We start from the raw sequence: 24,579 nt of genomic DNA on the forward strand, positions 1-24,579 counted from the left end.
AACTACTACCAGCCACAAAACCTGAAAAGGCACTATAAAATTATATGGTAGGGTGCCTGAGTGACCCGGTTGGTTGAGCATCCGACTCTTGGTTTTGGTTCAGGTCATGATGCCAGGGTCATGAGGTCGAGCCCCAAGTTACACTCCACGCTCAGTGCAGAGTCTGCTTAAGACTGTCTTTCCCTCTCCCCCTCCCCTCACATGCATCCTTTCTCTTTCTCTCACATAAATCTTTTTAAAAATTATACATTGATACATGTATGTTCCAAGGCTATTTAATGCTCTAACTCAAAATAGCTAACTACGTTCAGAAAAGTCTCTATTAATTAAGGATTCCTGCTTTGTTTGTTAATTTAAAACAACAGTGGCAAATTTTTAAAAGCAAATGTGACAAGCGAAGCCTTTAGTGCTAAAAGGCACAAAAGATTAAATTGATTGAAAACAAAAATGATTTCCACGCTCCCTGTTTGCAAGTCATGATTAGCTTCACGGGGTGTCTGTATTGGAACATCGAAGCTATGAAGAGCCCAGAGGAATTGGGGTCAAAGATACAATTGCTTATATGGCCTCCTCTAACAAAAACCTTGCCTTTGCGATCTTTGCTGTGGTATGATTTGTGAGATAAAAATATATCAGCAAACCCAGACATCATAATGTGCTAATTATAACTCGAAAGAAGACACTAATGCTTAATTGGAGCATCTCATGCTAGGGAATGATTTTAAATTAAGTAGTACAGCTTTTAAAAAAACTTTTTGGAAAATAATGAGAAAAATAGAGCAAGAGGTATATATCCATTAAGGCCCATATTAATCAATATTAACATAGGCATTCATATAGACATAGGCACTGGATTCACCCAGCGTCTCTAATTGTGTGTTCCATAGGATTCTCAGCTGCAGTTTCCATATATATATATATGTATATATATATATCCCAACCTCAAGGTAAATAAAAGAAACTCACTCTTTTGAGCTGTTCATGACCAGATATTCTCCTAAGAGGCTTTTCTTCCATCAGAGAGATCTCACAAATTCTCCTTTTTGTGTGTGTTCATAAAATCAAGTCCCTTACTCTTTCCTTACCTCAGCTCAGCCATGAAACACTAAAATATGTCCCAGCCATCTGAGGTCAAGGCCAGTCCACCTAAATGGCACATAGTAATTGCAGCTGTACTGAACATAGTGGATATTTATAAAATATGACCCGATTCCAACAGATCAATAGAGAAGGTTATTTAAAACAGTGAAATAATTTCTGTCAGTTCTAGAGACAAGGCATTGTCTGAAGAAGCAATAACTATTATCTGGAAATTGTTCTAAGTCAGTTTCCCCGAGATCATGAAATGTGGCAGCACTGTCAGAGGCTTATGTAGAAATGTGTTCCCTTGGAACACTTGCTTCTCCAACCGGGGACAGTGTTCAAAATGACCGTGGGAAAGAATGACAAAAGGATTGTTCTTTGGCAAAGTAGGACTTAATTAGTGATATACTCCTTTTGATGACCTGCCCTATCATTGCATTTCGGTGGAACTGGTAATAGAGAATAATAACTGTATTCCTCAGTGTAGTCTTTCAAAAAGAACTCTTTGGTCTCCTAATTCAAGTGGCAAAGTATAAGATATCTGGTGCTAACAGATAATAGAAAGAAAAGAAAGAACGCGATGGTCATGCTTTTACACCTGCCTGTGCATGTAGCTTTGAGATATATTCTTCCAAGCAAGGACCCAATGAAGACCCAAAGGAGACTTCACAAATATGTAGTTGTCCATGGCATGTCCAGCTCTTTTCTTCCAAAACAGGGCTCCCACACCCAACTGTGCAGGCTGAGCAGTGCCCAAGCGCACACAACAGCCTTGCCTCAAGCACCTGATGACAATTCATAATCTTAATGGCAAAGATCTATCACAGCCCTTTGTTATGAGGTGATGGTTTCAAGTATCCAGGGCTTTATTTTCATAGAAATTACACAGGAGACATTTTCAGTGGGAGTTATCAGTCATTTTATACTGCTAGGCAGGTTGTTAGAGAACTTGCAGTGAGCAGTTCTCATTTGTCATAGAAAAGCAGCTGTGAGGTAAAAAAGCCTGAGAACTCTGCCTCTGAAACACACTGAGATCTTAAAGCAATCACTGAATTTCTCTGAGCCTCATTTACGTCTTCAGAAAATGGGAGATAATAATATCCATCCTACAGAGTGGCTCTGAAAACTGGAGAAGGCTCCAGGGGTTAGTGCCCAGTGTGTGCCCCTGCAGCGAACACACTAGCAGAGTGACATAGGTCACTATCACCATTTGAGATGCTTCCCAGCTTTTTGGTTTCTGTATCTCATCATCTCTGGTCACCAGAGGGGCTCACTAAGCTTCCCCTTTGACATGTTCTCTTTTAAAGTGAAGATGGGCCACCAGCCACTATGAGGAGGAGAACTCTAAGAGGACTGTAAAGCGAGAGGGTCACCATAGAAAATTATTTATTTCTCTCATTAAAGAAGTTCCCAGTTTGACAGTCACCAAGGATCCAGGGTCCTTGTGACTTTCCAATCCATATTGTAGCATGTGACTCTCATACTCAGAGTCACCTCACAGTGCACGCTGGCTGCTGGAGTTCCAGCCATCACTTATGTGTTCCAGAATTAGGGATGAGGGAGGAAGGAAGGAAGGAAGGAAGGAAGGAAGGAAGGAAGGAAGGAAGGAAAGAAGGAAGGAAGGAAGGGGAAAGAAAGGAGGGGAGAGAGGGAGGGTAAGCAGTCAAAAGGGGAACATGCTCTTTCCTTCTAAGAAACCTTTTCAGAAGCACCAAGCAGCAGTTGCCATAGCATCTCTTTAGCCAGAACTTAGTCCCATGGCCATACCTAGGGAGGCTAGAAAGTGTAGTCTTTGATCTAGGTGAATTGCAACCCTGAATAAAACTGAATGAAGCAGGGGAAAATCAATACTGGTTAACAACCAGCGGACTCTGCCACAAGAGAAATAGAGCCTCTTAACAACCAATTTGCCTTGATTTGGAGTAAATCCCACTAGGAAGTTGGGTTGAACCACTAAAAAGGGGCTGACTCACTACCCTACTCAGAACATAGAACGGCTCTGAACTAGTGTCACTGTGATCATCACCGTCCTGTTTTGAACCCTTACCTCCTATCCCCTGTTCTTCACCCCAGAGCCTTTTGCAGTCTCAGCTTCTTGTTCTCCGGTTCGGAAATGTCATCTTGTACTCTGACTTTAGCATCTAACCAGGTCTTTTGAATCCATATTTGACCTTTCATCTCTTGGCTTTATTTACTTTTATCTGTCATTTAGGGAAGGAGCACCTAACTTGGAGTCCAGGTTACAAGAGGAGAATCTCCTATAATTGTATACAAAAATGATGTTCATATCCTCATTTTCTTCCTGGAGAGAGGGACCATAGCTTGCTAGGATTCCCAGAGGATTCCATAACAACTGCTCCAGGGTTAACTTCTAGGCCTTCTATAAGGCTTTGTGTCTAGGCAGACTCCTAGTTGTTAACATGGTCCAGGATGAGAAGGCAGGATCAGAGAAGTGTCAGAAACAGGGAATGCTACGTTAGCCCATTTGTCAGGCTTGGCTGAGGATCTGCAGCCATGGACCAATGCATCAGCTTCCAGCAGAGGATGTCAGGACTAATGTCATGAATCAGGATAAGTTTGGTGTTAGCTGTGGGAAAACTGGTCCTTCAGACCCCAGCAGGGACTGTCAAACAGGATGCAGCAAGGCCAAGAAACAGATGCTGGGTTCATCCTAGTAAGCTTCCTCCTCAAGTTGGGAATGGTGTCTGATAACATCTTTGTCTCCTCAGGACATAAGATGCCACCTGGCAGAGAATAGAATATGTATTCATTGAACGAAACTGAAAGACGATTTTAGGAACTGGGCACCTGGTACAGATAAGGAAACTGAAACAGATGAGATCGAATAGTCTCTAGGTGATCAAACTCTCTAGACTCTTCCTCATAGTCCTGAGAGTAATGGCCATGTTCCTGGTCCTTAAGAAGAATCACTAGTTCATACAAACCTGGGACCTAAATTGATTTGAATCATGAAGTGGACCAACCCTTTGTCCTTCAGTGCCATCCCTTCTCCCTTTCCCATGTGGTTCCTGGCCTGGCCATCTAACACTGACTTGACTCCAACTCAGCTCTCATCTAATCCTTGATAAGGTTCTGATATTATGATGTGTGATTCCATTTGTTCCTTGCCTTTTCCCAGAGAAACTTCTCACTTGGTATCATGAAACTCCAGCACATACACTGCCACCAATACCCCTCCACCATGCAGACATTTTTGCCATTCCAACATTTCCAAAACTCAGTGGCACTATTGATACCACATTTGTTCAAGAATGGTTGGAAGCACATCATGAGTTTGCCTCTCGGTACACTTAGCAGCACAGGCTAAACCAGGAATCCTTCTCTTCTTCTTCCTTTATCAGGCCATCAGACATGAGGGAGTGTTGGTTGCTACGGTGATGGGGCTCAGAGCAGAACCAAAGCATGATTGTGACCTCCAGAGGTGATGGTAACTGAACACATGATTTCCAAGGGTCTTCTTCCTAAATTTCAAGGGTCCTCCCAAGGAAAATGGACATATTCTTTTTGGAAACAAAATTCTTCTACCAACAGATATATCCTGGAGATCCTCCAGGATCTCTTTGTCCTCTTTTACCAAAAGTGGTTAATTTAATTGCTCCCCCCACCCCATGATTAAAACTTAGTAGCTTCACCTGTGTCTTATTGTACAATTGTTATCTCATCCTTGCAAATAGCTTTTCTAAATCATTAAGCCAGCAAGAATTCCCATTAGTCCTCAGCATTGGCGTTCAGCCCAAACACCCTAATCAATGTTAAACTCCCCCCATATCACTTGGCTGAGTCAATCTAGGAATCTCTCTTCAGCAAGCATGGTCGGAGCTGAGCCCACAGGCTCTAGTGCTTAAGAAGACCAAGCAAAAAGAAGAAAGACAGAGATCCTCAGAGTCAGTAAATATCTTTTGGTTTTCTGGACTAATTTTCTATGGATGGACCTTCTTTGATTTCTCTTAAGCCCTATCCTTGGTACCACAATCTTGTTTCAATGACTGGTCTACTTGACTGTGCTTCCGTTCTCAATTGCTTTGAGAGAAGTATGGCTTGCTACTTCTAAATCAGTTAGAAGACAAAGCTAGCCTATCAGGATATCTGGTGCCTGCAGTTAGCTGTGGATGCCAGTTGACTATCTTCTTATTATTTATAATTGGTAATTAGAAAATCATCACTTATAATTATTCTTGACAGATATTGACTTCAGAGAATTATAGAAACATAGCTGTCCTTGAGGATTATCAGTAGAAAAACCATGTAGATAATTATATTTGAGATCTTTAAAACGTATTAAACGTTCTTTAAAACGATCTTTAAAACGTAAATCTAATATTTCCAATTAGATTCACAGTTAGCTTTCAGATGTTTACATTGTTTTTAAAAGACAGATTTTGGCTCTGAGTTTTAGATTCTGTGAGTATGAAACTGGCAGTTTCAGTCAGTTGCAAACCAATTTTATGTAGAACTTAGAATACATTTTTTTCAATTAACATTTGCATCATCTTAGATCTTAGAGGTGAAGGAGACCCAGGAAAGTCATTTTTTCTCCTTCTATTTCTCTGGGTGGACCACATCTAAGACATTCCATTCAGATAAAAATCTATTTTGTTGGTGAGAAAGCACAGAGCAGACACTTCCACCACCTCTCTAGGTAACCCAGGCTGGTTTCTGATATTTTATGGTTGGTGACTTAATGCATTTCCAATAAATGTTTTAGTGGTTTTGAATATGTTTTTTTTAGAACCCAAGTACAAATACTAAACCAATCATCTGTGTTCCCTGGACAAATGGTTTGACTTCTTTATGTTCATTTTTTTTTTCTCACCACCTTTTCAGGTTTACATATGAAATTGCACCAGTATTTGTCCTCATGGAGCAAATAACACTTAAGAAGATGAGAGAGATAGTTGGATGGTCAAGTAAAGATGGTGATGGGATATTTTCTCCTGGTATGTTTCTCTTCTCTTTCCCTGACTGTCCTCCAGATTTGTGGTATAGATCCTTGAGCTCCTTATCCTAAACATGAAGTGAGTTTGTGGAAGAATAATGACCTTAAAAAATATTTTTTTTCAATACTCCTGCCCTATCTTTGTCAAGGTGAAGGCTAGCAAGAATGCTGCATTCTATGTGTAGTACCTAACAGAGCCTGTGCCTCACCTGTAAAAACGGACAAAGGTTGTGTTCAAATCATGCTAAACAACTCTAGTCTGTCAACAACAATTGGCTTAGTCTGGGGATCAGTGAATCAGATTATCAATTGACTAATTGATTTCAGCCAAAATAGTGCATCTACTTTGAATCTCCAGTTTGATGTGGATACAATAAGAATCTTTAAAACAAGGACAGGTATTCTTGGAAGTAAGAAGCACTGTGGGATGTCAGAGAGAGCATGATTGTATACAAGGGGAAGAGAAGAAATAAGAATTATAATTGTCCAGGCAATTCAAGTTGACCATGTTTTTTGTTTTTGTTTTTCTGGGTTTTTGGTTTTTTTTTTTTTAGTTTTTATTTATTTATTCATGAGAGACCTAGAGAGAGAGGCAGAGATATAGGCAGAGGGAAAAGCAGGTTCTCTGCAGGGGGCCTGATGCGGAACTCTACCCCAGGACCCCAAGATCACAGTCTGAGCCAAGGGCATGTGCTCAACCCCTGAGCCACCCAGGCATCCCCAAGTTGACCATGAACTTGCCTGTTTAATTGTCAAGGAGTTGATGCAAAAGTGATTAGTTTGTGTTGGCCAGACATACCTACTTAGTTACCTCTGTTCTACCTCTGACCTTTATTTAAGTAAACACGAGTTTGGTTTTATTTTAATAAACTTAGAGCTCCCTTAAATGAATTAATAACTCAGTTGACCTATTCTTTGAGGAAAGTATCCAGGCAATGTCACTGTTTCCTTCTGTAGGCTCCATTACTCTCTCTTTTTCTGTCTTTCTGATTCAGAGAATAGATTCATCTTTGTTCAGTAAATAGATGGAGCAGAAAGTGAAAGCAGGAAAGTTGTAACTCACCTGTCTCTTTGCAGCCACTGCCATTGCCACCGCTTATATTTCTGTCTAGGCTCCAGGTGGCATGGGTATTGGAGTACATGAATCACCTCTAGCCAGATTGCCTAGATGGCTTTGCTAATGAGCGTGACTACTAGTATTCTCAAGGCAAAGGGGCCAGAGGGAAGCCCTGGCAATAGAGAAGCCAGCAAGATCTATCAGGATATTGTCCCTCCTCTTTCTGCATCCCTTGTCTTTTAAGACACCAGCTCAGCCTTTGTTATTAGAAACAACCATGATGGAGCTTCACACCTCCCAGTGTATCTGCTTGCTCATAGGGGGAGCCATCTCCAACATGTACAGCATCATGGCTGCTCGCTACAAGTTCTTCCCGGAAGTTAAGACAAAGGGCATGGCGGCCGTTCCCAAACTGGTCCTCTTCACCTCAGAACACGTGAGTTGGGTGCTCTCGCACGTTTATGGTGCTTTACAAGGGACTGATTTCTAACCTCCATCCTCTGTTTGTTGCAGAGTCACTATTCCATAAAGAAGGCTGGAGCTGCACTTGGCTTTGGAACTGACAATGTGATTTTGATAAAGTGCAACGAAAGGTAGGCAGAGGAAAGTGAATATTAGGTTCTTGATGTATTAAATGTGTTCATCTGTTAAATTTGTTTTATTGTGCTTAAGCACTGACTCAGTACAGTGTGCCAAGCTGCTAATGGTCTGTTGAAAATACCCGATTAAATTACTTTTTGCTGCTGCTGAAGTTTTTTTCATGTGCAATCTCATTGATTCTTCATTTTAATTTCTCTTCCTTTATAATAATTACAGGGGGAAGATAATTCCAGCTGATTTAGAGGCAAAAATTCTTGAAGCCAAGCAAAAGGTATGTATGTACTCTGTGGTGCACCTAAACTCTAGTGAATACAAATTTTTACAAATATCTTCTTTCTGCCAATAAAAGTCTTTGATAATATAAGAGGTAATTTTATTATGTTTCTAAAATTATATTCTCAGGTATTTGCTTATTTCCAACTTATGAGATGATTGCACTTTAAAGCTCTGTCTATACAATGTCATTTTTTTTAGAAAAATGAGAATTTCAGTCTTAATTAAGCCACTTGTCCTATCTTTATTATGCCGAGTGATTAGTTTGATGTACTTCAATAAATCCACTACCCAAGCATCATGAAGATACAGCCTAATTGAGCTTTTCACTTGCTACTTGTTAGGTATAATCTCATTTTAACAAATACCATTTTAGCTTAGGCTTCTGTTTGGCAAAATGCTTCCATGCCCTGGCAGATGGCCCATGGTACTTGGTGAATCCAGCCTCAATAAATTCTATTAAACAAAAAAAACCTCACAGAACAGATGTATCCACAAGATGCTGCCAGGTAGCTGTCAGGCATTTCCCAACCCTTGTTTTGGTTAAACCCTTGTACCTCATTCTCTAGCTGTAGCTGTTTTTGCTGGTCGGTAGAGGAGATGGATGGAAATTCCGCTAGGATGGAGCAAGGGGCATGGGTGAAGCTGAGCTTGAAAAAACCCAGGACTGCTAGAGTCCCTTAAGCTTGTATTAGCCCTGTTACTCCACTTACTTATGTATTTCTTGTTCACATCAAAATTTTACTGTGTCCATTATTTGTGAATGTTTCTGCTTCTACCATGTTTTAAATAAACGAGCAATGCTAGGGACGCCTGGGTGGCTCAGTCACATAAGCTTCTGCCTTTGGCTCAGGTTATGATCCAGGGTCCTGGGATTCAGTCCAGCATCCGGCTCCTTGCTTCCCTGCTCAGTGGGGAGTCTCCCTCTGCAGCTCCTCCTGCTTGTGTTCTCTCACTCTCTCTGTCAAATAAATAAATAAAATCTTGTAAAAAATAAAAAATAAATAATGCTTCAGTATAATGATTACACCAGTATACTTAGAGCAACAGAGCTTTGTAATACCCGGATGATGTTCAGAGCTACCTGCCCATCACTCCAAACATTTATTTTTCTTTAAAGATTTAATTTATTTATTCATGAGAGACACACAGAGAGAGGCAGAGACACAGGCAGAGGGAGAAGCAGGCTCCGCGCAGGGAGCCCGACGTGGGACTCGATCCTGGGTCTCCAGGATCATGCCCTGGGCCGAAGGTGGCACTAAACCGCTGGGCCACCTGGGCTGCCCCCAAACATTTATTATTACTCTTTCCTGCTTTACTGTTTGCCATGGAACTTATCACTATTGAACATGCTGTGTATTTTGCTTATTTAATTTTGTTTGTTGTTTGTCACACACACACACACACACACACACACACACACACAGACTAGAATGTTAACTCCACAGGACAGAAATCTCCTTCTGTAGTGCTGACAGCTGTATTCCCTTGCAGCTCCACAACAGGGCCTGGCACATAAATGTCCCTCAAAATCTGTTTGTTGAATGAATGAGTAAATGGACCAACAAAGCATTTTCCCAGAGACAGTGTCTGACATCACGTCAGCTTAGCTGATCTCTGTCAGAAAGAAATGCCACGGCAGTTCTTCTACTTCATGTGGAAAGGAGAGGGTTGGAAAGACTAATCAGCCTGTCTCTCTTCCCTTATAGGGATATGTTCCTCTTTATGTCAATGCAACTGCTGGCACGACTGTGTATGGGGCTTTTGATCCGATACAGGAGATTGCAGATATATGTGAGAAATATAACCTATGGCTGCATGTCGATGTAAGTGCTGGAACTCAGAGTGGCCAGTCCATTTGGGGGTGGCAACAGCTCTGCTTTATGATTTGCCACAAGCTTCTCCCAGTGCCCCAGCCAGTGCTCTCTACACATCACGTTAGCTCAGCCCTTCTGTGGCCTCTAGCTGGCCATTCATGACAAGTACATACTATGGGCCCGTACATCTTCTAGGACTCACCTAGCTGCTCACTGGCCCACCACCGTCTTCTGTGGTTCTTGTGAGAATACAGTCCCCACCACCTTTCCAGGAAGCTTTTGTCTAGAAAATAGCTGCACAGTGGAATTTAGCTGGTTTCAGAGCGAAAAATGTCTAAGATACGATGTAGACAAAGTAGCCATGAATCCAGAAACTCATCTACCTGCCTTCAATCCAGTCATCTATGACACTTCTCAAAAAAAAAAAAAAAAAGAAAACATGTATCTGGTACATGTAAAAAAAAAAAAAAAAAAACGTCCTATGAGGAAGGTGTTATCAACCAAGAGATTTAGTCACAAATTTTCCCAGGAACATAGAGACTGGGTATATTTTTTCTTTTTTCTCTCTCCATGATCTTATGGCTATAACTTCTCATAACTGGACAGTTGGGTAATCTGCCCAACTGTTGAGCACATGACCACCAAAAGCTGCTCTTGTGTCATGTGGCATCCCAAGCTATTCAGTCAACTAGCATCAGGGCACCCACAAAAATGTCTAACTCTTGTGGAGAGACGCCCAAGCCCGGCATAGCTGCTGCCTTCTGAGTTTTATCAGGAGCCCTTAGACTTCTACCCCAGGGAGAAACAGATGGCGCGCCCTGTCCTTTGTGTCACTTCCAGAGCCATGCTGGGGCTCACTGAGTGCCCCTGGCTTTCCGCAGTACTCTGGGCCTTTGGGTCTTGGTACCATAGACTCAGGCCCGATTTACCTGCATCATTCACACCACTACTCTGAGGTTAACCTGGAGGAACTTTTGGAGAAGAAGTGACAGATGATAAATAGTTAGAACTGCCCCTGGTTGAACCATCAGTGTGGGTGCCTTTTGTCAAACAAACTCAACGTTTTTCACCATTTCCCTTCTCTTTCACATTTCACTAGGGGTGTGGAGTGATTGTTTGGGGATTCTAAAATGTCACTACTCCCCCTCCTGTCTCTGCCCCCACAGGCTGCCTGGGGCGGTGGGCTGCTCATGTCCCGGAAGCACCGCCACAAACTCAGCGGCATAGAAAGGTAAGGGCCTGAGCTCAGGGCCGCCTTCCATTCAGGCCATCAAACATGCTGCGCGGCCCAGTCCCCTGATGTTCTCTACCCCGATTCCCAACGTCTTATTTCAATCTAAGTCCACTTTATTTAGTTCAGTAGGCATTTATTGAGCAATTACTGTATTCGAGGCACTGGGGAACCAAACATGATTCCCAGTCAAAGGAGTCTTCAGTGAGCTCACAATAGAGGACAAACAGTTACAACACAACGTGATAAGCACAACGACAGGTGTGATTGCTAGGAGGCCGGGTGGTAGAGAAGAGAAGGTAGGCGGAGACCTAAGGGCTAAATGAGAGTTAGCCAAGGGCACAGAAATGGGCACTGGTTCAGTCCACTCTTCTTTCTCATTTAATTTACTGCTGAGAACACAATAGAACACTCAGTTGATCTAACTAATTTATTTTCTTTGCTCACTGTTTAAGTTTAGCAGGTGGTTCTAAGCCAAATATGATTGTATTTTCTAGTTCTACTTTTTATTTTTTCTGGCCCAGTACCTGAGCCATTTCTGCACAAGCTCCCAACATGAAACCCTCACCCCCACCCCTTTGTTTCCTGTCCTCAATTACTGAGTTTACTTGGTGGGTGGTCAAATCCTCTGGCATGTTTGGATCTTGCACCCATTGCGAATGGCAGTCCCCTCTGCTGTCACCTACAGTGGCTGAGGAGGCAAAGAAGGTTATCCAGAGGAGCACCGAGGCATCAAAACCCATCTGGGCTTTTCCCAAGACACTGATTGCTGCTAGGACACTCCCACCTCCACCCAGAAGAACCAGGCCCCTACCCCGCCAGCTAGAATAAGGATCATTTCTTGTGTTCACTTGCTAACCTGGCACATTTCATATCAGGAACAGAAGCTTCTGATTAGAGAGAATGCAGTCATAAGCCAAATATGACTTTAACCTGGCTCCAAAATATTGATCCAGAATGAACTCACCTTGATTCATTCATTCATTCAGCAAATATTTCCTGAGCACCTATCACGAGCCAGGCAGCCATGAATGTGAATACTCAGTTACCTGCCTTCAGTCCAGCCACCTGTGGCACTTTTCTATGAAAAAATATGTATCTGGTACATGTAGGAAAAATAAGGCAGTTTCTTTTCTTTTTTTTTTTAATTTTAATTAATTTTTATTGGTGTTCAATTTACCAACATACAGAAAAACACCCAGTGCTCATCCCGTCAAGTGTCCACCTCAGTGCCCGTCACCCATTCCCCTCCAACACCCGCCCTCCTCCCCCCTTCCACCACCCCTAGTTCGTTTCCCCGAGTTAGGAGTCTTTATGTTCTGTCTCCCTTCCTGATATTTCCCAACATTTCTTCTCCCTTCCTTTATATTCCCTTTCACTATTATTTATATTCCCCAAATGAATGAGAACATACACTGCTTGTCCTTCTCCAACTGACTTATTTCACTCAGCATAATACCCTCCAGTTCCATCCACGTTGAAGCAAATGGTGGGTATTTGTCGTTTCTAATTGCTGAGTAATATTCCATGGTATACATAGACCACATCTTCTTTATCCATTCATCTTTCGATGGACACCGAGGCTCCTTCCACAGTTTGGCTATTGTGGCCATTGCTGATAGAAACATCGGGGTGCAGGTGTCCCGACGTTTCATTGCATCTGAATCTTTGGGGTAAGTCCCCAACAGTGCAATTGCTGGGTCGTAGGGCAGGTCTATTTTTAACTCTTTGAGGAACCTCCACACAGTTTTCCAGAGTGGCTGCACCAGTTCACATTCCCACCAACAGTGTAAGAGGGTTCCCTTTTCTCCGCATCCTCTCCAACATTTGTTGTTTCCTGCCTTGTTAATTTTCCCCATTCTCACTGGTGTGAGGTTCTAAAAAGCATTATCAACGAAGGGATTTACCTTCCTGAAGCTTCCTGTCCAGTGGAAGGATGATGACAGAAATGGGGGTAACTTGTTTAAAGTTACACATCAGTGTTTATCCATGAACAGATATTTAGTCTGTGTCATAGTAAAGAAAAACAAAGCAGAGTTAGGGTAACAGTGAGGACAAAGGCATGCTATCTGAGACGGGGTAGTCAGAGGCCTTCCTGAGGATGTGACATTTCAGCAGATCCTGGGATAAAGGGGGACAGGAAGCAAGGATACATACAAGAGCATTCCAGATGGTAAAAGGGCAAGTGCAAAGGCCCTGAAGTAGGGCTGTTCTTGGCAAGTTGGAGGACCATCAAAGAGGCCGGTGTGGCTGAAGCAAAGTAGAGAGAGGTGAGAGCAGACGGAGGGAAGAGGTGGACGGGGGGCAGGGAAAGTGCACCAGTGGCTTCTCTCACAGCCAGGACTCTGGCTTGAGTCTCAGGTGCCTCTACTCTGCCTCTTTCCTTCTGGCTCGGTCTTGAAAGGCCAGTGTCAAGGTGAGTGGAGCTGACTCTCTGAAGCATAATCATCGGATAATATAGGAAATGGAGATGAGCCAATCCAACTGTACTTTAGATTTTTCAGGCCATTTTCATTTTCCATCTTTTGAGTCTAGGAAAACCTGAAAGGTTTAGCTTTTACTAACATCTTAAAGCACATATGTCTTCTGAAAGAAATTGAATCCATATCATGTCTTTATGATTTTACATTTGTAACAGCCAAGAATCATTTGCTTCAGTCCTCTAGGACATTCAAAAAACCATTTAAGACATTTTTTGAGACCTAAATACATTTTTTTAAAGAGTCAGTGAATGATAGCTATGAGAAAATTGATTAAATGCCCTGCCTTTTAAATATGGCTTAACACTGATGATTTTTACTAAGATAAACATTTAGTCACCTTTTCAAAGAATTCATCACAGGGCTCTTTCACAAAGGTTATTGTACTATGTGCAAAGGGGCAAAAGTACTTCAGGACTTACTTCTCCTCGAAACACAGTACACACCCTAGAGTCACATAGACACTAAATTATTTTCCGCCTAAAGGACCTCAGCAGAATGAAGAGGTTAAAAATTCACAGCAAGGATTTAGCTCTAGGGAGGACAGAGGCAGTATAGTTCAGAGCCAATTGCTGTGCCTGGGGAAAACATCCTTCACAGGTATTAAGGTGCAGAGGCCAGCTGTGGGCCGGCCCATGTTGGGAGGAGTCTGGAAACCACTGGAGCAAGTTACCCCCGTTCCTGTCATCATAGACTGTACCGACTTGTCTCTGTGATGGCTTAGCTAGCCTGCTCCTTAACCCTTTTATTGTGTCTGAACGACTGCTGTGGTTGCTAGGAAACCATGTTTGTTCAGCTACCACTGCAGCCTACACTGGCAATATCAGGTTCATTTGGCACTTAAACAATGCTGCTAAGTCAAAACCTTGAATTACCTAAATGATCCTTGCTTTTAGGTGTCACTCTTCATACCACCTCATAAGCAGGTAGGTCAGCATTGCCAGCCCATTTTATTTATTTTTTTTTAATTAATTTTTATTGGTGTTCAATTTACCAACATACAGAAAAACACCCAGTGCTCATCCCGTCAAGTGTCCACCTCAGTGCCCGTCACCCATTCCCCTCCAACACCCGCCCTCCTCCCCTTCCACCACCCCTAGTTCGTTTCCCCGAGTTAGGAGTCTTTATGTTCTGTCTCCCTTCCTGATATTTCCCAACATTTCTTTTCCCTTCCTTTATATTCCCTTTCACTATTATTCATATTCCCCAAATGAATGAGAACATACACTGTTTGTCCTTCTCCGATTGACTTATTTCACTCAGCATAATACCCTCCAGTTCCATCCACGTTGAAGCAAATGGTGGGTACTTGTCGTTTCTAATTGCTGAGTAATATTCCATTGTATACATAAACCACATCTTCTTTATCCATTCATCTTTCGATGGACACCGAGGCTCTTTCCACAGTTTGGCTATTATGGCCATTGCCAGCCCATTTTATAAATAAGAACAGGAAGGTAGAAAGCAGCCAGGGTCTGGCTCCTAGAGGGAGTCAGGCTAGCGAAGAGTTGTGAGCACTGGCCCTGTAGTCAGACTCCTTAGACTTGAATCTTGGCTCTGGCACTTCCCAGCTGTTTGACTTTGGGTATTTAACCCTTTCATGCTTCTGTTTCTCCATGTAAAATAGAGGTAATGATAGTCCCTGCCTCGCAGGGTTGTTGTGAGAATTAGATATTCCAAGAATGGTTATTAGCATTTTGTATTTATCCTTTATCAACTTCTGTGAGGCAGATGCTATTCTCCCCATTTTACAGATGGGAAAGCCGAGGCACAGAGAAGTTATGTTACTTGCCCAAACTAGCAAATGGCAGAGCCAGCATTCACACTTGGACAGTCTGGCTCCAAAGCCTGAGTTCTTAACCACTGATCATGCCTGCGAAGCTCTCAGGACAACAGGACACGTCATAAACACTCTTCATAAATGTTAGCTGTTATTAATAGCCGTTATTTAGAAGAGGCAGTCTGCAACCCAGGACCCTGAGACTGGCCAATCTAGGGGGCGAGGCATCGAAAATGTACACTGGCTCCAGTTGCAACGGGTTGCATTTTCCTCAAGAGGACAGTTGCGTCTTGCTGACTCCTGCGCCTTCTCCTCAGAGCATATCATGTGCTTCTTTCAGGGCCAACTCAGTCACCTGGAACCCTCACAAGATGATGGGCGTGCTGTTGCAGTGCTCTGCCATTCTTGTCAAGGAAAAGGTCTGTGCTCCCTCCAAAGATGAGCCGGCAGCCTGAATGTCCTTTATGAGGCACAAGAAGAGAAGAGCATAGGGTTTGGGGGAGGGGGGTTTGCTTTCTTACTGTACTTGCTAGACACTGAGGTTGACAGCCCCACTGAGACTACCATTGCTGTCCTTCCTGCCCTTGCCTCTCAGCCTCCAGCCAGCTCCTGCCTCCTCTGGGCTCTCGCCCTCCACTGCCCTTCCTACTACTGTTCAGTCTCAGGGCCCTGCCCGTGACCAAAACTATAAGGGCATCATTTCATTGCTCATTCCTTCGTGTTTGGACAGGCAAAAGTGAAAGCCATTGGGTGAGCCACCAACTCTCATCTCAGTGAGTACAAAGAGCTCTCCCTGGAACATACTATAGGTCCTTAGCATGAATTTGTGGTCCGAAGAGCTGAGGTCAGTTGGGAATAACTGCAAATGTCAACTTAGAGCAACAAGGAATGTTGGCTAAAAAGCTTCTGTAAATGAGTTAGTTCTTTAAGCATCTAGTAATGGGACCCTGCTCTCAAAAGCACTGTTGCTCCGGTAAAATGTTTGCACACTGAGGCTATTCCAAAAATCTGTCTCCAACTTGTAGGAGCCGGAACCTACCCAAACTCTTTACTACTTTCCTAATAGAGTGTCTGTTAACAGTACAGGAGATCCTGGAAAAGACTAGAAGACTTTGGGTGGGGTGGTGGGGCAGTGCTTGGAGGGAGGAAAATTTTTCACAGCATGAGACTATCTCCAGCCACTGCAGGAATTTTATATCCCCAGCCCCTGTCCACTGAATGCCATAGCACTTCCTGGTCTTGGAAACAACCCAACACTCCCACACACATTTCTAAATGCCCCCTAGAGGGACAGTGGATCCCTTGTTGTAAGCATCTGAGACAAAAAATCATTTTCTAATCAGAGTAACCGAGAGAAAGGGGCAAAGGTGTTTTCCAGGGGTGGTTTTCAAGAAAGACATCAGAACAAATGGAAGGCCCCTAAAGACATGAGAAGAAAGGTCACATGTGATCCCAAGTCCCTCCTTCCACCAGCCCTGTTTCAAAGTCATTTACATCTCTGCTATGAATACAGATGCAAACTCATCTTGATTTTCACAATAGGGTATACTCCAAGGATGCAACCAGATGTGTGCAGGATACCTTTTTCAGCCAGACAAGCAGTATGATGTCTCTTACGACACTGGGGACAAGGCAATCCAGTGTGGTCGCCATGTGGACATTTTCAAGTTCTGGCTGATGTGGAAAGCAAAGGTATGAAGGAGAGAATTCAGGAAATAGAGCAGAAATGCAACCTGCATAGGCTGCCTGGCAAAAGAGAGGCAAAGATATATCACAGATAATTTAATATGTGTGCAATCAATATCTAGATAATTGAGTTAACTATATTTTCTTTGTTTGCAAATGAGATCACTTTATCCTTTATGTCAAAATCTCCCTCCTTCCTTTCAGTCTCCTCAATTTGAATTAACATGAAGTTTTCTTGTAACTTTCTCTTATAACGACTAAAACTTTGGCCAAGATAGAGACTTCCTCTGTAATTCTTACGGATGCTGAAATTATATAGTGCAGATATAGAGAATGTAAGATTATTTGTACTTTATATGCTATTTTGGAAAATCGCATGCTTTATGCTGAGAAATCCTACTGCTAGACTAAGGCATGCCACATCTATATTTATCAATCTTTTGGGGTGCATTTCTGTATCTAGAAAAAAAAAGCAGACAATTGAAATTTCCCTCTAAATATGGGTAGGGGAGAGGATTTTGACTATTGTTTGAAAAGTATTTGTATGTAATCAATTAAGGCAATTTTGATTTCACGGCTTTATATTGCAACCATTGTTTTGATTCACCTCCTGTAAATTTTAATAATTTCCACATTTAAGATTGTATCTACTAATACCAAAACAACAAGGTTTTCCAGCAATATATCTAGTCAAATGTTTTTTCTGTAGGAAGGATTTGATGGATTATTAGTTTTTTTCCTCATTAAGTCATTTTGTCTTAATATAGATATAGCCTGATTTCTACCACAAAGCAATTGTGGGTATTTTACACATATAAATAGCCATGAATTCATTTTGCCCAAAATAACCTCTTGAACCATCTGCCAGGAGTTTGGCTCATAGTGAATTGATGGCTGAGGTGGGGCCCTGGTGCTGGCTTCTTTCTCAAGTGGAAAGTGGACTAGCCAAGGAATCACACTCAGCAGTGACTACTTGGGGAGGCTCATGCTTTGCCTATGTTGGACCCTGCCCTGGCCCATTAACAACCTACAAACCAGCCTTGCGCATCTGCTCGCCTTGTTAACACCAACCCATTCAACAACCCCATGCTGTTGTTATTAATCAGCCGTGCTGGCTTTTGAAACTCACGCTCAACCAGTTTGTCAATAGCTGGAGCTATTGCAATCTTAGGGCATGTCCTGAGACTGGTAGCTTCCCCACCCGCCTGCCTGCTTGACACCAGAAAGGGATAATACTGTATTATGTGGAAGGTAGCCTCCCAGGGAGGATGGGGACATGCTCGGCTAGGACTTACTGCTGGGGAAGGTGGGTGCTAAAGCAGTATTTCACAAACTCCATGGTGAAGAACCAGTTGTTTTTTTTTTAACCTATCATGGACCAATACAATAGATGATGAGGAATTGACAGAAACATTAAAGCTTAAACATTAGTTTTTTAAACTAGAGTCCGTAGACATAAAATTACTGTCAAATGCTGTTAAATATTTTTACTGCTTAATCTCAATTTCTGTTCTCAAATTATCATGCACCAGTCATAGTTTATGGACTGGCCTCATTCCATAGGTCACACTTTGAGCAGCACTATCCTAAAGCAAACTAACAATAGGCTTCAAGCCCAGGCTGTGGGTAAGTAGAGGGAAGCTACAAGCCCTATTGAGACTTGCTGCCCAGAGACTAGAGCACCTTCAAAAGAGAATAGACGTACTTCATCTTCTCGTTTGCAAGGCCTGAAGAAACTGCATTCATTGAATTAGGTAGCTCTTCTAACCATCTTCAAGGATACTCTGGTAGGTATTTCCAGTAGACAGGGTCAGCGTAGCTTTCTCAAATGCTCATCACAGGAAAATGCAACCCATTACCAACACACATGCCTTTTCTTTTCCTAAACCAGGGCACAGTGGGATTTGAAAATCAGATCAACAAATGCTTGGAATTGGCCGAATACCTCTATGCCAAGATTAAAAACAGAGAAGAATTTGAGATGGTTTTCGACGGTGAGGTAAGTTGTCATCATAGACTAGATGCACAGCATTTCCAGAAAATCTCGTGAGGGATGCTCCCGAAGCCATATTTACCCACATTGCCAGAAGCTGCTTCTGAATTTTTATTTTTTAATGTACTCTTCATTTAATTCCCTCTGTGTCTATGAGCTTCTCTTTTGATAGCATTGGGATGACTTTTGCCCTTGGTCTTTTCTAAAATGGTACAGCTCTTGACCAGCCCTTTGCAGACAAGAGGCCTTTGCTTGGCATATTTGAATCCTTTATTTTTCCTGGGTATGTCTTATTATTGTGTTGAACCTGCATGATAAATTATTTCTCAGTTCCAGGAAGTTCATAAGATACATGTATCTTTGTCTCCCAAGACTGGATCTAAAATGAAGTTCTACTTTACATAAATTCATTATGAGGAGAGCAAGATAAAATTGTTTCTGCCCTGGGGCACCTGGGTGGCTCAGCTGGTTAAGCATCCTACTCTTAATTTCAGTTCAGGTCATGATCTCAGGGCTGTGAGTTCAAGCCCAGCATCTGGCTCACCTGGTGGGCGTGAAGCCTGTGTAAGATCTCTCTCCCTCTCCCTCTCCCTCTCCCTCTCCCTCTCCCTCTCCCTCTGCCCTTCCCCTCCTCCCCTCACCTCAAAAATTTTTTTTGTTGTTTCAGCCCTGAGTTCATATCCACATTGCACACAATAAGGACCTTGTCTTACTACTATTGACTGAATGCTTGCCATGTGCCGGATTCCAGGCCATAAACTGGGTTATATATATAGTAGTGACCAAAACTGACACTGTCTCTGCCCTAATAGAGCTCACAGTTGGACAAAGAAAGTTGGAATAGGAGCTGGCATTCAATAAAAGAAAATCCATTCATAAACCAGTATAATATAACACCACCTACATTCAGTTTGGTCTATTCATCAGGCAACCTGAACTATCAGGAACACACTAGAGAGTTACGAAATGAGGAAGAAAAAGCCCTGAGCAGTTCAACTTAATGATACGGTGGTCATGCCTTTCACCTATGGGACCAAACTTGGATCATTTACACTATTTTAAACATTCTAGCAGATTAGAGACAAATGTGATATCTCCAGCCAGTTAGAGGCAGGCAGAGTGATGGCAAACAGCAGCTAGGAAGGAAATTGAAAAATTATGGCAAGAATACAGAAGAACTCGAAAAGGATAGGAGTTTTTAGAGCAAGGACACTAAACAATTCTAGGCATCTCAGTGAGACTGTCTTACGGTTTAGATGTCGTATTAAAGTTCATTATAGTAATCCTGAGTCATCAAGAGAAGACTCAATATCAAAATAATACTCTCATAAAATATTTAGTATGCTCAGCCGAGCATCGTCCATATAAGAGGCACTACAAAATGGCAAGATGGATGACACTCTTTTTTAAAAAACTACCCAAATGTAATAGTTTTTTAACACTTCAGTGTTTAAAGGTGGTAACTTTGAGACCCTGAATGGGGTGTCTGGGTGGCTCACTCAGTTGAGCAGCCGTCTCTTGGTTTTGGCTCGGGTCATGTCTCGTGGTCCTGAGATCCAGGTCATAGTCTTGGAGTGTGAGAGTGAGCTCTGCATCTGGCTCTGTGCTCAGCCCAGTGGGCTTGTCCTCCTTCCTCCCCCTCTGCCCCTCCCCTCTCTGCCCCCCTGCTCCTATCCCCACTTGCTCATACTTTCTTTCTCTCTCTAAAGTAGATAAATGAAATCTTTTTTTAAAAAAATGTGGTCTTTGGTTATCTAGAAAATTGGCTATAGGAAACAGCTCTCTTGTCAGATATGACTGGGTAACTAGGCATTTTTCTCCCTAGTATAGAAGTAACATTGCCTTCAAGATGAACTTGAAGCCTCCCCCCCTTTTTTAAGATTTTATTTATTTATTAGAGAGCGAACATGATCAGGGTAGGGGCAGAGGGAGAAGCAGACTCCCTGCTGAGCAGGGAAGATGACGTCGGACTCGATCCCAGGACCATGAGATCATGACCTGAGCTGAGGGCAGATAGTTAACCATCTAAGCCTCCCAGGCACCCCTTGAAGCCCTCTTTAAAACACATATATATTTTTGATCTGAGAGCCTCCCACCAAAGGTACATAAAGGTTTGGGAACAGATTTCTTTCAAGTTCTCATAATTTTCTGGTTTGTTTCTGAAAATCTCTGCAGCCTGAGCATACAAACGTCTGTTTCTGGTATATTCCACAAAGCCTCAGGGGCATTCCAGATAGCCCTGAACGACGGGAAAAACTACACAGGGTATGGAATCTCTCCTTGTCTCATCTAACCCTCTACAATATCTGACTGGTCAGAACATCCATACTTTAATGTGTCCTTCTTATGGAGGAGAAATAACAAAATAAAGACTTGGGGTGGTAGGGAGCCATCTTGTTATATTCTCTCTGAATCTGGATTATCCCTTGACTGAGATTCAGACATAGGGGGGACCTCTAAAGGACGCATCCCTGCCTTAAGTTGATGGGGCTGTATGTGGGGCAATTGAATGATATACCTATTCCTAGGAACTTCCAAATTAAGTTTGTCTATTAAAACGTCTTTTACTAAGGTCAAGTCCACTCTAATGCTGATTCATTCTAGCCATTGATTTCTATATCCAGTTTATTATTTGTAGATGTTGGTATTAGTATTTAATTTATGTAATATCTCATTCATCTAACAAAATATTCACTGAGCGTAGTCTGTGTGCCAGGCAGTATCCTGGGCTCTGGATTATTCAGAAGACTTAATTTGTGTTGTAGCCCATAAGAATTTTTTGTTTTTGTTTTTCATTTTATCATTGTTCTATGACTGGCTTTCAAAATTCAGTCACACAGTAGTTTCTGAGGGAATTTATGATTGGGTAGATAGACTCAGTCATTGGATATTAACCACAAAAGAAACTTGTATAAAATATTTGCCTTTATGCCAGTATAAATGCAGAGAGTGAAGCCAATTGCTCCTTCTTTCAACTAAGAAATGGGTTGCGTTGTTGAAAAGAGAATGGTGTTAAGACTGGTCTTGAGTTTTGTTTTATGCTTTCCATCACAAGGTGGCTCCCAAAATCAAAGCCCTGATGATGGAGTCTGGCACAACGATGGTTGGCTACCAGCCTCAGGGGGACAAGGCCAACTTTTTCCGGATGGTCATCTCGAACCCAGCTGCTACACAGTCTGATATTGACTTCCTCATTGAGGAGATAGAAAGACTGGGCCAGGATCTGTAATTGGCCTCTACAGAACACAAGTTTATGGGAGTCCCCTTTCCTTCCGGCACTCTAGGACAACCTCCATAAATTGCTGAAACACATAGGCTATCTCACTGAGGGAAAATATAATATCTTGAAGAATACTGTTTAAACCTTACTTAAGCTTGTTATAGTTAGTAGGAAATAACGTTCTTTTTAAAAAGTTGCACATTAGGAACACAGTATATATGTACAGTTATATATACCTCTCTATATGTATATGTATGTATAGTGAGTGTGGCTTGGTGATAGATCACAGCATGTCTCCCACTCCAAGAAAATTAACTTTACCTTCAGCAGTTACTGAGGGCCAAACATGCTGCAAACCAGCTTGCCCAACAATCCCAGGAAAGATGTTTTTCAAGACATTGTCACAGGGACCAAGGGACATACTGTTGGCGAGAGTTGACCTCGTCGTCAGTGTTTCTCCTGCCTGAGGTGATGACAGATGAGACAAAGTACCACTAGCTGACAAGAGTCACACCCTCTCCATTAGTACCCTGTTAAGGGAAAATCATAGCAGAGTCATTGCTACAGGTATACTGTTGTTGTATTTTTAGAGACTAATTTGTGCAGAATTGTGTATATTTCTGTTGTCTGACCTTTTGGGGGTAGGGGAAGAACACATGTAATGATTTCAAGGACTGTTTAAATTGTAGGTAAATGAAATAATTCCTTATTTATATTCAGAGATTTACCATGTTAAAGAGGCGTCTTGTATTTTCTTCCCATTTGTAATGTATCTTATTTATATATATTAATGCAGTAAGTTCAGAAAACTGTTTATGGTATTTTCGTGCATTTGTGAGCCAAAGAAAAAAGATTAAAATTAGTGAGACTTGTATTTATATTAGAGTACCCTTAAAATAATGACCGAAGCATCAGTTTACTGTCTGTAAGAGAATTCTGATACTGTACATAGAGTCATCTATATGGAAATCCCTGACTTAAATAGCATCTGCTCTTCTATTACCCTCTCTGTCTGGCTGTATGTCTGGTGTTCTCAATGCTTTTCTAGTAACCGTTGGATAATAACTAGATCTCCTGTAATTTTGTAGTAGTTCATGACCAATCTCTGTGACTCGCTTAGCTCAAACCTAAGGCACCGTTTCCGAAGACCTTCTGAAGAGCTCCGATAAATTGACCAGGCTCACAACTGTTTCTGAGGAAAGGAAATTCACACTGTGCGTTTTAGAGTATGCAAGAAGAATATAAATAAATAAAAAATATTCTCCATGGAGAATTTGAACAAACTTTTCTTCTAGTTTGTGTTTCAGACACAGAGCCTTCCAGGGATGGTTACAGACTCCCCTTTCCACCAGCTGCCTTTAGGTGATGGGAACTACCCTTCTTAAGCTGGGACTTACCCCACTGTCACAGGTGCCCAAACACCTGACCTATAAAATCATTATAATTGCAATTAAATAAAATTTGCAATTCAAGCCGGGGGGGTGGGGGGTCGGGGGGAACCATCCTTGTTTATAATTTCCTATTTGCATCGTGGAGTTCCATTCATGCAGCCATTCAAAACCTGTCTTCTTCCTCTGTCGCAGGCACTGTCCTGGGCCCTGGGGTTACAGCGATGTGCATGGCAGACAAATTTTCCTTCTAATGGGGATCTTGCAGCATTTGGCCTCCGTGGTGTCTGAATACCTCTAAGATCACGGAATCGTGCCTTGCTGCTGCTGCTCATGCTTGCATAGTGGGCCCGATTCACTTTTTCAGGACGTATGTCTTGGTGCTGGATCATTGGGAAATAGGTCCCACTTTCTACAACATTCTATTAAGTTATAATAATATTATTTCACTCATTTGGAATACAAGGAGCTCTCTATTCAGCATGTGGAGGGATTAGTCCTTTGTAATAAGTGTGCTAATTGCACACATAGCTGTTGTAGTATACAGAGCAGGTTCCACAGGGAGATGATCACAAAGTCACTTTATTCTTTCTGCCACTGTCCCTTCCAATCCCCTCTGTGGTTTGATTCTTTCCATGCCCAGTTTGAATTCAGGTTAATCCCATAGCTTTTCTGGTCTCTCTGTTACAAGAACAGTTTCATTTGAGCAGTCAAATGTTCAGCTCAGTGTAATAAGGAAGACTAAGTTTTTATACAACAGAGTCTCTGCCCTCCCTGGGTCGGGCACTGTTTGAGGCTGCAGCTCTACGGTGGTAGGGGGAGAAAGGCTGGCAGTAGGACGAGGTTAGCTTCTTTTCTTTCTTTCTTTCTTTTTTTCTTTCTTTCTTTCTTTCTTTTTTTTTAACTCTTTCAGCTCATCTCTGTTCCCTAGCTACTCCATTTCCTGGAGGGGCAGAGAGGTTTAAGCAAGAAAGGGACAATTTGGGTAGCTGATAAATTCTCATCTAGCATCAG

General features: G+C 42.2%; 1 protein-coding gene across 4 annotated transcripts in view; it reads left to right on the forward strand.

Annotated features, from left to right (window-relative positions):
- GAD1 (glutamate decarboxylase 1) overlaps nucleotides 1-23,460 on the forward strand; it is a 43,462-nt gene extending 20,002 nt beyond the window's left edge. For all 4 annotated transcript variants that reach the window (XM_072751861.1, XM_025994069.2, XM_025994070.2 and 1 more), the window contains 11 exons: nucleotides 5,929-6,041; nucleotides 7,418-7,533; nucleotides 7,611-7,690; nucleotides 7,914-7,968; nucleotides 9,680-9,796; nucleotides 10,954-11,018; nucleotides 15,619-15,697; nucleotides 16,821-16,970; nucleotides 18,856-18,963; nucleotides 21,133-21,222; nucleotides 22,013-23,460. In XM_072751861.1, the coding sequence (XP_072607962.1) occupies nucleotides 5,929-6,041; nucleotides 7,418-7,533; nucleotides 7,611-7,690; nucleotides 7,914-7,968; nucleotides 9,680-9,796; nucleotides 10,954-11,018; nucleotides 15,619-15,697; nucleotides 16,821-16,970; nucleotides 18,856-18,963; nucleotides 21,133-21,222; nucleotides 22,013-22,186 (1,147 nt within the window). In that variant the 3' untranslated portion in view covers nucleotides 22,187-23,460. The remainder of the gene's footprint in view (nucleotides 1-5,928; nucleotides 6,042-7,417; nucleotides 7,534-7,610; nucleotides 7,691-7,913; nucleotides 7,969-9,679; nucleotides 9,797-10,953; nucleotides 11,019-15,618; nucleotides 15,698-16,820; nucleotides 16,971-18,855; nucleotides 18,964-21,132; nucleotides 21,223-22,012) is intronic.
- The last annotated feature ends 1,119 nt before the right edge of the window (nucleotides 23,461-24,579 follow it).

This window comes from Vulpes vulpes, chromosome 3, assembly GCF_048418805.1.
Source record: "Vulpes vulpes isolate BD-2025 chromosome 3, VulVul3, whole genome shotgun sequence".
NCBI lineage: Eukaryota > Metazoa > Chordata > Mammalia > Carnivora > Canidae > Vulpes > Vulpes vulpes.